Genomic DNA, 15,955 nt, shown 5'->3' on the forward strand with positions numbered 1-15,955 from the left:
CAGATGTCCTTGTAGCTCTGAATGAACCAGGCTGGCAGGAATCTTGAAACTCTCCCAGCCCAGTGTCCCCAGACTCCAGTGTGCAAGGAGGCCTGTTAAACGTGAGTTCTGACACCACAGGTCTCGGGTAGGCCAGGAAATGTGCATTTTATTAAGACCCCCAGGTGATTCTGAGTGCTGGTGGTCTACGGACCAAGTTCAGAGACAAGTCTCAGCAAGTGGTCAGGATGTCGGCAAGCCCCTGAGACCCTTTCAGGGGCAAGTGGGGACAGAGGTATTTCCATGGCACCAGTAAGACATCATTTGCCTTCTTCATCATCATTCTCTTACTTTCTTCATTATCATCCTCTCACAAGTGTACAGTGGAGTTTTCCATGGGCTACATCACATATGATATGGAAGAGATTAAATACAGAGGCAGATATGAGAATCCAGCTGTCTTAAGCTATATGAAACAGGACATTAGATTTATAAAACTGTGAAACAATACCACTCATCTCACTGCATTTCCTTTTATTTGGGAAATTGATATTCAAAAGTTTCTCAGTTTCAATTTTTTAATGGTAAATATTAATAGATACGATGCACACACACAAAAGCTCTTCAGGTCCTAAATAATTTTTAAGAGTATAAGAGGGCTCTGAACTTAACAGGTTTGAGAACCACTGACCTAGCTAAACTCTTTAGATTCGAGGAAACCGGGACTCAGAGAGCCGAGACTTGCTTGGTCACTTAGTGGCAGACACTGGACCTTCCTCTTTGGGGTGGATTGGATGCGCCCCAAGGTCCCTTCTAGTAAAACCTGGGGTTGGGAGAGAGCCTCTGTGGTTGGACAGATGGCTTCTCAAATGATCTGGAATGTCCTTCTTGGAAGCTGCTTGCTGGAGAGGGAAAGCTGTGGGTTTGGGTGTCACACTGACCTCAGCTGGCTCTGCTTCCACTTCTTTCTAGTTGTGCAGCTGGCCCAGGTTATCGAATCTGTTTCCTCGTGTGTAAAACAGGAAGGAGAAAATCTCACAGGGTAGCTCTAGGGTTAAATGAAACCAAGGGACTTGTGTCCAGGACTTAGTACTGAGATATTAATTTCTACCTTTTTAATGAAAGGACTCAGAAGGGAGAGATATAAACCATCATGGAAACTGGGACTGAATAAAAAATGTGTCCCAGGCTTCCTTGTGTAAACTTCTGGGGAGAGAGGGAGAAGAACACCGTCACAGCTGCTTGCACAGCTCCTGAGTGGCTCCTGCAGACCAAGCTCAGCTGGCGGCAAAATGGTCCATTACATGGACTGTTGCTGTAGAAAAAATTCCCCCTTGACAATGACACACCCAAGCATTTCACAGTATCTGTTTTCCTGATCCAAACACATCATCCCGGGCGACTTCTCCTTTTGCCTGGAGTCATTTCCTCTGTTCTACACCCCTTTAGGGTGCACCAGTACATCCTATTAAAAATGCTTTTTTCTGGGTGCAACCTCATACCAGGCAGCCCAACCCTGATTTACAGGAAGTTCCCAGGGGAGCTTTTCCCTGGGTTTTATTTGCAGTAATAGGTGGGAACATTCTAGCAGCCGTTTGATGATCATTTATGATACTGCAAACAGGACCAAAACAAAATGTGTTTCTCTCCAGAGCATCCTGATACAATGCCTGGGAACGTGCACCTCAGTCTGAGCTTGGGTCCGCAGGGCTGACAATGTGACTGACTTAGCCAGGGTGGTGCCACAGCCTTTTCTCTGCTGCATCTCCAGCCCAGGTGATACATTTTCCTTTCAGATTCAAGCGCTCGGGTCTTTTATTCACAAAACACAGCAGTGCTGAGACCAGGGCTCATCTCTGTCCTCTCCCTTTGGAATCTCCCTGCTGGCACACTGTTCCAGACACTGAACTACCTTCTGGTTCTGGCCTCAGGCGGTGTTTTGCCTGCTCTTGACCCTGCTGCCTCCTACCACCTTGCAGTCCTGGCTCACGGGTTCCTCTCCTCTCCCAGGATGACTTAGATGCCTCACTGTTGTGTGCCATGAGCACAGTGACTGTCACTGCCTGCTTTCTCTCCCATCTCCCTCACTGCACCATCAGTCCGAGAGGACAGGGACCATGTCTCTATCTTGTTCCCGCCTAGCAGATGGCCACTAACTGTTGCTATCCAGTGACAGTTTTGTAAAAGGGATACCATTCAAGCCAGTTGGTCTGCGACAATCCTTGTTCACAGCTGTCTTCTTGCAGAGTTTTAATAGCAACCCCTTTCACTCTTAAAATTGCTCTGGCTTGAATGATAAATTATATTGGCATCCTACTTTAAAATGAGATCATCACTTCTTCATAGCACCGTCCTTTTGTTTAAAAAAATTATGGAAGTATAATTTATATGCCAACCAATTCATACATTATAGAAGCATACAGCTGGAAATTTTTAGTTAATTTACACTGCTGTGTAACCATCACCACAGTCCTTTTTAGAACATTTCCATCACCCCAATAGTGCCAGTTTGTAGTCAATTTCTGCTCCCACCCCCACCTCAAGACCTATGATCTACTTAATGTCTATACAGTTCTGTTTATTCCTAGAAGTAAATGGAATGGTATGTAGTTTTTGTCTGGCTTCTTTCCCTTAGTGGAATGTTTTTGAGGCTTATCCATATCACTGTATTTGTGAGCAGTACATTCCTTTTTATTGCTGACTCATACTTCATTGTGCATAACTTGTTAATGCATTTATCTGCTGATGGATACACAAATTGTTCTAGGCTGGGCAATAAAGAATAAATAATTCTATTTTGAAAATTCATGCACAAATCATTGTGTGGGCATACGTTTTCATTCTCTTGGGTAGATACTTGGGAGTGAAATTGCTGGGTGATATAGTTAAGCGTATGTTTGAGTTTTTAAGAACTGCTGAATTATTTTTGAACTGGTTGTGCCATTTCCCACCAGCAGTGCACGAGGGTTCCAGTGTCTCCACATCCTCGCTAACACCTGATACTGTCTTTGTGATTACTGCCATCCTGGTGGGTGTGCAGTAGTATCTCACTGTGGTTTTAATTTGCATTTCCCTAATGGCAAATAATGTCGAGCACATTTTCCAGTGCTTATTAGCTATTCACATATTGGTTAAATGTCCATTCAAATCTTTAGCTCGTTTGTTTAAAATAAATATTAGAATAGATTTATGTTTATAGAAGAGTTGCAAAGGAAGTTCAGGAAGTTCCCTTGTAGCCCTCACCTAGTTTCTACTATTGTGACCATCTTAACATTACCAGGGTGTATTTGTCAGAACTAAGACATCAACATGGGTATAATACTATTATACTCCAGACTTTATTAGAAGTACCAGTTTTCCCCTTTTCTGTTCTGCTCCTATCCAGGACACCACAATATGTCACCATGTCTCCTTAGTTTTCTCTGGTCTATGACAGTTTCTTAGTCTTATTTTTTCATGACTTTGATGGTTTTGAGGAATACTGGTCAGGTATTTATAGAATGTCCTTAATTTGAATTTGTCTGATGTTTTTTCTTATGGTTATAGATTTTGTAGAAGAATACCACAGAGGTAAAGTACCATTCTCATGACATCGTATTACAGGTACATGTTATCAACACCAATGGTACTAACTTTGATCATCTGGCTAACGTAGTGTTTGTCAAGTGACTTCACTATAAAGTCATTTTTCCCCCGTTTCTATATTTTATTCTTTGGAAGCCATTCACTAAGAGCAGCCTACTTTTTTCCTGTTTTTTCTTTTTCTTTTCTTAAAAGCATAGTTTGCTTGAATACTGAGTTTTAAAAGTTCTTTATGTATTCTAAATACAAGTTCTTTATCAGATATTTGATTTACAAATGCTTTCTCCCAGTTTTGTGGCTTGTCTTTTCATTTTCTCAATAGCTTCTTCTGAAGAATAAAAGTTTTAAATTTTGGTAAAGTCCAATTTATTTTTTAGTGACATATCTTTAAATAATCTGTGCCTAACCCAAGGTCACAAAGATTTTCTCCGATGTTTTCTTCCAGAAGTTCTATAGTTTTAGCTCTTACATGTAGTATGATTCATTTTGAGTTAATTTTTGTGTAACCTGTGAGTTAAGGGTCCAAGTCCATATTTTTGGATATGGATATCCAATTATTCAATATTTGCTGAACAGATCCCATTGAATTGCCTTGGCACCTTTGTCAAAAATCAGTTGACCACAAATGTGAATTTTTTAATATATATATTCTTTTTTTATCATAGGTTACTACAAGATATTGAATACAGTTCCCTGTGCTATACAGTAGGACTTTATCTATTTTACATGTAGTAGCTAGTATCTGCAAATCGCAGTTCCATTTATCCCTCCTCCTACCCTGATAACCGTAAGTTTGTTTTCTATGTCTGTGAGTCTGCTTTTGTTTTGTAAGTTCATTTGTGTCAATTTTTTTTAGATTCCACATATAAGTGATAGCATAAGGTATGTCTTTTTCTTTCTGACTTAACTTCAATTAGTATGATAATCACTAGGTCCATCCATGTTGCCGTAAATGGCATTATTTTATTCTTTTTTATGGCTGAGTAGTATTCCATTGTATATATACCACATCTTCTTTATCCAGTCATCTGTCAATGGACATTTAGGTTGCTTCCAAGTCTTAGCTACTGTAAATACTACTGCTATGAACATTGGGGTACATGTACCTTTTTGAATTAGAGTTCCCTCCAGATGCATGCCCAGGAGTGGGATTGCTGGATCATATGGTAAGTCTATTTTTAGTTTTTTCAGGGAACTTCCATACTGTCCTCTGTAGTGGCTGCACCAAATTACATTCCCACCAACAGTGTAGGAGGGTTCCGTTTTCTCCACACCCTCTCTAGCAACCACAAGTGTGAATGTTTTTTGTTTCTGGGTTTTCCATTCTTTTCCACTTGTTTTATGATAACACCATACTCTCTTGATTCCTTTATAGTAAGTTTTAAAATCAGGTAATTTAAGTTCTTCAACTTTATACTCTTTTTTTTAACATTTTTTATTGATTTATAATCATTTTACTTCAACTTTATACTCTTCCAAAATTGTTTTGGCTATTTTAGGTCCTTTCCTGTTTCTATGTAAATTTTAGTGTTAGTTTGTCAATGTCCACACAAAAGGCACCTGGGATTTTACAGGGAGTGCACTGAATCTGTAGACTATTTGGGGAGCACTGCCATCTCCATTGGTCTAGATCTCCTTTGCTTCAGCAATGTTTCACAGACTGAGTGTATAGATAGGCTTTGCTCTTCTTTTGTTAGCTGTATTCTAAATACAACCTTTGGTGTTACTGTGAATGGAATTTCCCTAGTTCCATTTTCAGATTGTTCACTAGTGATACAGAGAAACACAACTAATTTTTGTAGGTTGATCTTCTATCCAGAGACTTTGCCATCTGTAATCATGTCATCTGTGAATAAACACAATTTTACTTCTCCCTTTCCAATCCGAATGCCTTTTATTTTCTTCACCTATTGCAGTGGCTACAACCTCAAGTACTGTGCTGGTTGAAGCAGTGAGAGGTGACATACTTGCCTTGCCCCCCACCCTGGGGGGAAAGCATTCAGTTCTTCACTACTAAGTACGATGCTAGTTTTAGGTTTTTCATAGATGCCTTTCAAAAGATTGAGGAATTTCTCTCCTATTCCTCATTTGTTTTTATCATGAATTTTCAGTTATCTGTTTGTCATTTCACTTCTATAAGTTTTTGCTCATGTATATTAACTCTGATGCTAGGTGCATACACAATTATAGTGGTTATAATTTCCTGCTGGACTGACTCCTTATCATCATGAAACATTTCTCTGTTTCTAATAATATTTCTTGTCTTAAGGTCAGTTTTGCCAGGTGTTAATATAGCCATTACAACTCTCTTGTGATTACTGTTTACACTGTAAAAATTTTAAAACCTTTTACTTTCAAACTATGTGTCTTTGAATCAAAAGGTCTCTTGTGGAAAGCATACAGTTGGATTTTCCTTTTTAACGTCCAGTTTGACAACCTCTGCATTTCGATGGGAATGTTTAGTCTTTTCACGTGTAATGTATATTGTCGATACGGCCGGCTACGTGGATGCCATTCTGCTATGTGTTCTGTCTCATGTCTTCCTTGTTCCCCTGTTCTCCTTTCACTGCTCTTTTGTGTTAATTTGTGTATGTGTGTGTACTATCTTAATCTTGAGGTTGATTCTTTTTCTCTCGGTTTGATTTTTAAACTGTATCTTGAGTTACTTTCTTAGTGGTTGTTTAGGGATTACAATATACATCTTTAATTTATTACAATGTACTTCAGCTTCATATTGAAAACTTCTGGTACATACAGAAACTTTACTACAATATAACTCCATCTTCTTGCTCTTCCTTTTTGCTATTACTGTCATGTATATTTTACCAATATATATTTGAAGCCCAATAATACATGTTATGATTACTGGTTCAAACAATCTTAGATTTTTTTTTTTAATTAGGAGAAGAAATACAAAGTATCACTTCGGCTATATACTCATATGCACTTAATATAAAGTATATATTTAGTTATGTATTTATCATTCCGGAGATCTTCGTCCTCTTTCCCAGACTGGATTTGGCACCTCAGCCTTGTAGCAAATGAGAGAGACCCAGAATCAGAAAATGCAGGAGAAACTTCAAAAAGGACAAACATGGAAACCTCCCCAAACTCCGGCCATCCGTTCTCCGGGGCTAACGACAGTCTGCAGGCTCCGTGACTGCAGGGACGCCGCCTCCTGTCTGTCCCACCTCCCTCCTCACATCAAAATGAGCTATGTCTATGAAAGCTCTTTGTAAACTTCAGATGCTGTACAATTTCAAGATACCATTATTAATACTATCTAATTTGACCAAGAAACTCAGCTCAGGGAAGCTGACTTTCTCAGCTAGTTCGTGGCAGAACTGAACTTTAACCCAGATCTGCTGGGGCCGAGACCAGTGCCCTTGCTTAATCAGATCTGCAGGCCATAATCATGCAAACTCGCAGAGACAGACTTTCACATGGCAGTTGGGTTTATCCGAGTGTTAGAGATGTTGAGTTGACTTTAAATAGAAAGCAAGATTGAAATTAACTTTCAGTGACTAGTTCCAGGGAATCAACAGCACTTGCAGAAATTTTACAGGTAGAATTTTACACAGTGGCTTTCTCTGAGAGGGCCTTGGTGCCTCTCATAACTTTTTTTTTTTTTTTTTACAATTATTTCCTTCTTCTGTGGCCTCAGTTACAAGGAAAGCCTCCCACCAGATTCTGCTACAGGAAAATTGACTGCTCTAGTCTGAGGTTTGGCAAGGGAGAAATCATGCTGAGTCAATGTGACTAAACATCTGGACACACCCGAGCTTCCACTGAACAGAATCATTTGAGGCAAACATGTTTAAATACCTCATCAAACCATTACTAACAGCACATGCTACACAGTCTTCTCATTTCTTTGTTAAGGCGGTAACAGCCTGCAAGAAATACTGCTCCCCAGCATGGTTGGAAAACTACAGCTAACTGGCTCAGGAAAGCAGGGCTGGGACAAAGGCAAGTCTCCCCAGAGATGAATGGGGTAGAGTCAGGGCTCACTGGGACTGAGGCTTCATGCTGACCTTTAGTTTTTAGAAAATCCTCCAATGTTTGGCTTACAAAGCTTTAGTCAACTCACATTACTGTTCACCTTTATTATAACTTTTTGCCTTGCCCTAATTCCCCAAATCCCAAATCAAAGCTTGGGCAGGAATTCTACAAAAACAGCCCTTCTGTGCAAACCTTCCAAGGCTGAATCCTTTGTTTGACTTACATAGGAGAGTGTGGAAGTAACATACTAGCTGGGGCAGATTTGAAAATCCCAGCTCTGCCACTCACTTGCTGTATAATTCTTGCAACTGAAGTCAGATGGCTTGTTGGCAGGCTAGGCAGAAAGAAAGCAATTTTGAAAAAACCCGGAGACCTTACGTTCTCAAGTGTAAGCATGTGATGTGCGCACAAAAGATAAAAATTTAGGACAGTGCAGAGAACATACGTTTCTAAGGGAGAATATATAAATCTCCACCTGACCAAAACTGGAGTAACAAGAAAAGTCAGATGTAAAAGTAATGCATTAAATAAACATGTACAGCTCCACGGGACCTCCTGACACTCTGTACTGTCAGCCTTGTGAGAGCGTGGCGCCTGTGTGACCCTGGATGAGGCCAAGGTGTAGGGGACAATCCGCTTTATAAAAATAGTTTCACTGAAACATCCAGCAGAGTTCAGGAAGATGTGGACTAGAGTTGACCGACGAGTCCCAGAGAGAACACAGTGACCAGGAGGCCCCATCCCAAGCCCGCTCTGTCACTTAGCTGTCTGTCTGGGAGCTGCGCGCACACACACGTCGGCTACTAGTACTGCAGATAAACGGCGCTGCTCCCCTAGGACCCAGGACTTACCTCCAAGCCCACCGGCCACCCGGAGGGGATCGCTCTGGCCAAGTCTCCGTTCTGGTCTCGCCCCATCATCAGGTTCTCCCTTTGAGGTCGCTCATCCCCGTCAGCAGACACACATGCTGGACTATCTCCTTCCTTTAAAATAAAAGCCGCTCCTTAACCCCACGTCCCCTCCCTTCTCCCCTGCACTCTATTACTCACCCTTTCAACAGCCTGTCCCTCTGCGTCTCCAGCACCTGCTCCGGTTAGGCTTTCCTTGGCCCCGCTCATGATAAACACTCCTGGCTGATGACCCGCTAGAGAAGATGCGCTCCCGATGCCTCCTGCACATGACGTAAGCTCCATCCCGGGAACACACCTGCCACTGCCCGCCCCTCACACAGCACCAGGAGAGCACGTCACCGGCTGAGTTTGGAAGAAGCCCCCCGGCACGGCCAGCCCGGCCCACTCTCTGAGGGCCTCGCTGACATCAGGGACATCTCAGCTCTCTCTGTACGTCGGCTCCTGAGAGTTGGCCCCACGACAGCTGCACTGACATCATGCAGAAGCTTTATTATGCAGGACCTGAGGCCCCACCCTAGGCCTACTCAGCCGGAATCTGCACTTGGTATGACCTCAGGTGAGTCTGGTGTACACTGAAGTCCAAGCCGCACTGCTCCGGCCATCTGATTCCAAGGTTCAGTTTTAGGAAACCCATTTACCCACAGTTAACAGTGAAAAATGTGGTATTTTGACCTCCCATCTGCCTTATTCTTTTGTTTCTCAGTTGGCTCTGAAACTGGGAAAAACCGATGGTATTCACCGGCTCCTTCAAACTTCCTTGACCTCCCTGTTGCCAAAGCCTGTGGTCACTGCTCAGTTCTTATTTTAACCGGTCAGCTGCACTGGACAGTTATCACTTCCTCCATCTTCAAACACTTCCTTAACTCAGTTGCCAAACACCACTCTCTCTCCACTGGCCACTTTGTCAGTCTTTGCCGGTCGTCCTGTCCCCGGGACCGCCCTGCACCGCACAAGTCTGGGTTCCCACCAGCCACTCCCTCCCCAGATTCACCTCTTGCCTTTATCGTCACCTTCTGTGACAACTCCCAAATGTGTCCCCAGCCTCTTCCTGAGTCCAACTAGGACATCCAACTGCCCCATCGGCTACACGTGCGGGTGGGTATCTCAGAGTGAACGTGACCCAAACCACATTCTTCATTCAGGAAGAGCCCTCCTCCCAGCCTTCTTCATTTTAGGAAATCCAGTGCCTGCTCTGTGCTCAGGCACCTGCCGGGACTTCCCTTTCTCCTTTCTCTCCGACTCTGCACGCAGCCCAGCAGCACACTATTAGTGCTGACAGTAAACCGCGTCCTGAATCTGGCCGTTTCTCCCAAATGTACTGCTCCCGCCTCAGTCCGAGCCTGGGCAGCATTTCCTGTTCTGTCTCTCTCCCTCCACTGGTCCCCCATCTCCACACACTAGGCAGGCTGTTTTCCAACCAACAATCAGAATGGTCTTTTACAAACACAAATAAGATCATGTGATTTATTTCCTCAAAGTCTCCCCTTGGCTCCAGTTTCACTCTAACGGAATCAGTTACCTAAGCCCTAACCACCACCTGGTCCCTGGCCACATTCTTTCTCCACACCGGCCTCCTTGCTGATCTGGGACCTACACTGCTGCCCTGAGTATTCACTGTCTCTGCTTCCAGACCTCTTTGCCCAGGGTTCTGCGTGGCTGACCCGTTCTTTCATTCAGCTGTCCACTCAAATGTCACCTTCCACAAGAAGCCTTCCCTGACCACACGATCTATGGAGATGCCTCCTTCCCGTCCGTTCTCATCTTTTATTCAGCTTTATTTTGCTGTGTAACATTACATATTTGTGTAACAAGCGTCTTCCCTCACTGGCCGGAGGGCCGCGGGTGCTGGCTCATTCTGTTCACTGCTGAAACACCAGCATCCAGACACACCCCACGGACTCGCAGGCATGTGGACACATACCCCACAGACACGCGGGCACGAATCACTGTTTTCTGCATGAATGTTGCTTCTCCCTCCCTGCTTACATTTCTCCTCAAACATCAGGACAGTGGTCCCTGCTCATATGCTCTGCTCTGGTCATACTCTGCTCTGTGTCTGTTAAACTGACACAGGGAAAATTTCAACCCCTCTATTACCCTCCCCACACCCCACCCGCCACCAAACGCCACCACCACCACTACAGAATCATTGGTAGGGATATAAAGAGAGGCTTCAGGAGAAAAAAAACACAGATCTTCCACAAACCTTCCACCTAAAACAGCCACTTCCATACTCGGGAGAAAAGCACTTTCAAAGAAACAGCACCACATTAGTCATGCAATAGCTGCTGTTCTGACTTATCAAAAGAGAACATGTAGGTCACAGCATCGTGACATTTGTCCCAGAAAAGCAGTATCTCTGCAAGTCAGGAAAAATCTCTGGGCAAACGCCTTTCAGAGGGTGCAAGAATAAACGCACATCAAGAGCCTTCTGATGCACTGGTTGTACCTTTATTGTTTTTACCTCGTTCACTAACAGTTCCGTGATGCAGGTTACCATACACAGTTAGATGATGTCTGCATTGCACACCTAAGCTATACAGCAAAGAACCAGAATTAGTACAAATACAAGAACTATATTTACATTCTGTATACTCAAGCTCCAAACATCAGATAATATTTACATAATAAAACATGAAAATGAAAATATGAAATTAATAATGTACATTGTTGCTAATGTGCTCAACTCCTTCACTGGGGAGAGATCAGTTTGCAAAGTCTTGGTTCAAAAAGGCCACTTATGCTTCACGGGTTTTGCTGTAGTGCACGAGGATGGTGACAAGAGACCTGAAATCTCAACAGACAATTTCTTTAGAGCCACAGAGTCTAAGACAGTTTGTGGGAAGGCTGATGGATTCCTCAGGTGAACTGGTGCCAGAATACGCGGCATGAAAAAAATTAACTCGAAGACATGAAAACGACACGTGACAGCCAGGGTTTGGCAAGAGACCAACCTCAGCTCGGACTTTCCATCTGAGCACAAGCCGTGTGGCTGAGTTTTTAACATGAAATCTGTATCAACTTTAATTTCTTCCTTTGAATGATCAGAGGCTTTCCTAAGATTTTATGGGGCTCAAACACCAGTTTCATAAATGGCCTTTTGAACAACAGCAGCAGATAATCTCTCAGCTGGTATTTCCGTTTACTAAGGAAGCACAGATCATACATTCCCGCTACGCACAGTCAGGGTCTGGCCGCACACCTGGGTGGATCCTCACTGGCCGGTGGACAGCTGCAGTGCACACGAGTTAGAGCCCTACTTCAAATACATTCAGCAAACCTTCTGAGAGCAGCAGCAAAATTAGTCTCTTCTTTTTAAAGAGCAGGTTAACAATCACATTTTAAAAAGGGAACCAAAAGGAAAAACGAAGGACCCAAGTCAAACAAGAAACGAACAAGCCCTGATACTGTCCTGGAGAACCGAGTGGAGCCCAGACGAGGGGATGCCAAGTACCGATAGGTGCCTCACGCCAGGTCATCCTTGCTTTTCCAGTTCAATGTGCAATTAATTACAGCGGTATAAATATACAAATACCTACAAAATTAAATATCCCTGTAAATCAGATAGCAAGCAGCAGGCAACAAAGTCTTTGCTTTGATATATGTGCCAGGAGAAGTCATTTTATTTTTAGATACCAAAAGATCTTTCACAATGATTCAATTTACTCCTCCATTGTAAAAGAGCTGAAAAATCCCATCAAAAATATGAGTAGTCATGTGAGTTCTATGTAGCTGAAGGGGAAAAAAAGCAGCGGTTTTTCAGTTGGGAGAAATAATTCCCTCGCCTTCGCCATGTTACAAATACGCTTCGGGATTCAGGTGTCCACCCGGCCGCCAGCAGCAGCCCCGGCCGTGCGCCTGGCGTGTGCTCGAGCTGGCTGGCCCTGCACAGCCTGGCCTGAGAGCTGACTGACCCCCAGGGTGGCGCAGCGACAAGGAAGGTGTCAGCACTGGTTTGGTGGCAGCTGTGAGGCCACGTTTTGCTTTGGCAGGACACAGAATGATGGGGGAAGAGGGGAGGGGATTGTTACCTTTACGTGGCACTCATTTCTCCTTAACTGGCATAAGAGTGTTCTTTCTTGCCCTTTATGGCTTGTTTAAATGAGTGCTTTAGGTTAAAACAAAACAAAACAAACCTCAAAAGGTGGTTTCCTTAAAGGTTCGAGTTATTTCAACTTTTCTGCCATTATGGATTCAGCTAAAGCCTCATAAATAGTTCCTAACATAGATTCTCAGAGCTTCAAAGTGGAGACGGCCCTGTCTACAAAGGGAACATCAATCCTGAAACTGCTCCAGCTCCAATCTGAAACTGGGCCCCCAGAGAAAGCAGTACCTACAGAGGCTGTCTGTACCTGCAGCCACAGCTGAGGCCCCTAGGTGGTGGGAAGCCCACTTGCCCAGGACCCCTGCTTCCTCACAAGGCCTTCTCACCTGGGGATGTTACAAACAGTCCAGCTGGGCCTGTGCTAGTATCTGACACCCTCTCCAAAGCAAAGACTTTCCAAGCCAGTTTTGTTTGAGTTAGAAGGAAAAACAGAAGTCATCTCAGCGTATCACAGGTGTTACTCTCCCACCACTGTCTCCACCTCCTGGTGCCACAGACATGGATCCTCCGATCAGACTTTGTAACAGCAGCAGCATCCATGATTTAATTCTGAAAGTAACCTTCAAATCTCATCTTCATGTCCCTGAAATTAGATTTAATGTCAGCCCAGGAAGCCGTCTCTAAGCACTGACAGACCCTGGATTTGAGTATACACCCGAAGGGCACATTGTGTCCATCAGACAAGAAACCTCTAACTACATTAAAAGTCTCATATACCACTTAGGAAACAAATAACATTATAGTTAGTGACCTATGTTTTAAGGAGAGAAAGAAAGTTAAAAAAAAATCTACTGTAGAGTTTTAATTGATAATTGATCATTTTTTAGGCAAGGTCACAGCCTTTGATTTCTATCCTTTCTTTTGTTAAGCTCTTTGCGACTCACGTTTCCTCCTCTTTGCAAGGCAGTTATGATGAACGAAGCTGGGAGCGAGCCCAGCCAGGAAGTCAGAAGCAAGGGGCTGGGTGAATACGAGCCTGCCCAGCCACCATTCCGCACAGTGCACAGGCCCTTCCCCTTCGCTGCCCGAGAGTCAGCAACCTGGCGGCTGAGGACCCCAGGTCTCAGCCGTGTGGGAGCAAGCAGATACTTTTCTGAATGCCTGAGGGACGGGCAGACAGAGGTGTGGGCAAGGGAGGTGAAGGACAGTATAGAATAACCCTGTGTCAACTGGCGAAGCGACGGAAGTAATGGGAGGCCGTCTTCCCCACATCCCTCCCGTAAACTCCTTGCAGCTGAAAGAGGAAGACATCTTCCAAGACGGCCCTGGGAGCAGACCCTGCTCTGCCGGAGGAGGAGACTGTCAGCAGTGAGCCGCCGCCCTTCTCCTCTGGCTTTTTTCCAGACGGAGACAACCAAGGAGCAGGATGCAAGCAGTTAGGCCTGGGGCCAGGGCTCAGGTGGACCCTCTTCTCAGCCCCCAGGTAGGGGTCCTTTTCTTTTTAGTGATGGGAGGACACCAGTTATAATCCTGGGACCCAGGAAGCAATGCCCGTCATGTCTGCTTATTTATGAATATAGGGAGACAAGCATCATTCAGAGTATTTTCAATTTGACAAGGGTCATTGAACATGACCACTGGATTTAGACGGAGACTTCCAAGTTCATACGTAAGAGCTACATGTCTTTGATTAGCAGAGTGACAACAATCGTAACGTCACTACCCGGCATTATCCTAATTATGATGATAACAGAGGCCGTCAAATTCATCACCAGAAACTGAAACACGCCCTCCTTGTGTATGACATCGCGGCACTAATTCCAACTGTACCACCACAACTACTCATGCCAAGAACAGGACTGAGAGACTGAGAGGAGAGGCTCCCTCCCGGTGGAGTCAGAGGAGCCCTGCTGTGACAACGACAAGTGTCCCACTGGCCGCCCACCTCCACAGCCCACTGCCAAGTCCACGGTCCTCTGAAATCCACTGGCAGTGTCCTCGGCTCTTCCCTTCTTACAGGGTCAACAGCAGCCACTGTCCCACACCTGCTAAAGAGTCCTCTCTTCCACTAAATGAAAATTACACGGCTATGTTCTAAATAAGCCCCAGTTTCAGAGAACATAACCTGTCCCATTTCTAAACTCACTACAACCTTTTCCCTGAATGGAAAATGCAGGGATTAGCAATGGCAAAAAGAGACAGAAGGGGGAAAGGTTAACTCTTTTTCCTCTTAGGTTCTAAAAAGACCAGATGTCTCCTCCTTTAGTCTCTAAGCTACCCAAGAAAAATTAAAATTATGTCACAAATAGAAAAGAGAAATAAATATTACGTTGTCTTAAAAAACAGACAGAGATCTCCAAAGACAGCAGTACAGACATCAGAGTGGTCGCAATGGGGACCTATCATACAAAAGAAGCCAAAACACACCAAAAAGTAATTTGTAGATTCACTGGATTTCCTCTGGGTTTCTGGTTTTTGTTTGTTTTTCCCTTTTGTTAGGCCACATGCTCCTAATGAGATTCTCAGCACAGGAAAAAGAAAAGAGTACAGAGCAACGGGGATGGGGAACAGGAGCGCTAGAAAAAGTGCTGGACAAGAGGGACAAGGAGTTAAGCCACAGGATCACACACAAGAGTCACCGTCAAAAATCACAAAGAGAAATGAGAGGTAACACTTCCTTTATCTCTCGAAGGCGATGAGGGCGCTCGGCAGTCAATTAGTACTTGGCTTGGCTCGGCTCGGGCATCTGCGGGAGAGTTTCGACCTATGGGTGACAAAGGGATTAGAGAATTAGGCAGATGGCAGGATCAGAGAACTGGGTCCAGACAGTCTTGCCCTCACAGGTCTTCTTCCTCTGCGGTTCCCTCCTTGAATGCCCTCCCATCCTGTACTGTGGGCCCAGGTCTCCAGGCTCCTGACAAACAGGGCAGCCTGCAGTCCTCCTCACCCTGGGGACCCAGGGACACAAGTCTCGAACAGGATCTGAGGCTGGATCACAGGGCTGAATACTGGGAAACCGTGAAGGCTCGCAGTCTTCCCTTTCTTCAGTCCCACCAGCAGCAGACCCCTTAAGAACAAAAAGTCAAAGCAGGAGATAAATTGGGGGCAAACTGATCAGAGTCTCCTTGGCCCTTCGGGGCACCAGGAGACACCGTATGAGAAGCTGAGGCCTCATCGCCACCTTACAAGCACACTTGGCCTCCCGACCCTCCTCTATTTTAAACTTGCTTGGAACAAGACTTCCTAAGTGCGTTGCTGTCCCTGGGACCAAAAACCAAGAAGAGGCAGGAAAGACAGGAACAACGTCTTACCGAATTGTGCCAGCAAGGAGTGGGTTGAAGGCATATAACCAGTCATTCATGTCTTTGTCATTGAGAGCCTGCAAAAGGACCCCACGGTGCTTTGTGCATACAGCAAAGGTGTTCAGTGTCTGGGG

General features: G+C 44.5%; 1 protein-coding gene, 1 long non-coding RNA gene and 1 other non-coding gene across 7 annotated transcripts in view; 1 reads left to right on the forward strand and 2 right to left on the reverse strand.

Moving 5' to 3' along the window:
* The first annotated feature begins 1,458 nt into the window (after positions 1–1,458).
* Positions 1,459–1,605, forward strand: LOC116283013 (small Cajal body-specific RNA 16). The gene has a single exon (XR_004192558.1).
* A 2,712-nt stretch (positions 1,606–4,317) lies between these two features.
* LOC140700989 (uncharacterized) lies at positions 4,318–8,546 on the reverse strand. The gene is made up of 3 exons (XR_012079761.1): positions 8,415–8,546; positions 7,787–7,897; positions 4,318–6,592 (listed from the first exon to the last, which is right to left on the reverse strand). It is a non-coding gene; the product is annotated as an uncharacterized lncRNA (long non-coding RNA).
* A 2,363-nt stretch (positions 8,547–10,909) lies between these two features.
* KIF1B (kinesin family member 1B) overlaps positions 10,910–15,955 on the reverse strand; it is a 136,263-nt gene continuing 131,217 nt past the window's right edge. For all 5 annotated transcript variants that reach the window (XM_072975418.1, XM_072975415.1, XM_072975416.1 and 2 more), the window contains 2 exons: positions 15,831–15,949; positions 10,910–15,283 (listed from right to left, as the gene is read on the reverse strand). In XM_072975418.1, coding sequence (XP_072831519.1) covers positions 15,232–15,283; positions 15,831–15,949 — 171 coding nt within the window. In that variant the 3' untranslated portion in view covers positions 10,910–15,231. The remainder of the gene's footprint in view (positions 15,284–15,830; positions 15,950–15,955) is intronic.

The sequence above is a fragment of the Vicugna pacos genome, chromosome 13 (assembly GCF_048564905.1).
Source record: "Vicugna pacos chromosome 13, VicPac4, whole genome shotgun sequence".
NCBI lineage: Eukaryota > Metazoa > Chordata > Mammalia > Artiodactyla > Camelidae > Vicugna > Vicugna pacos.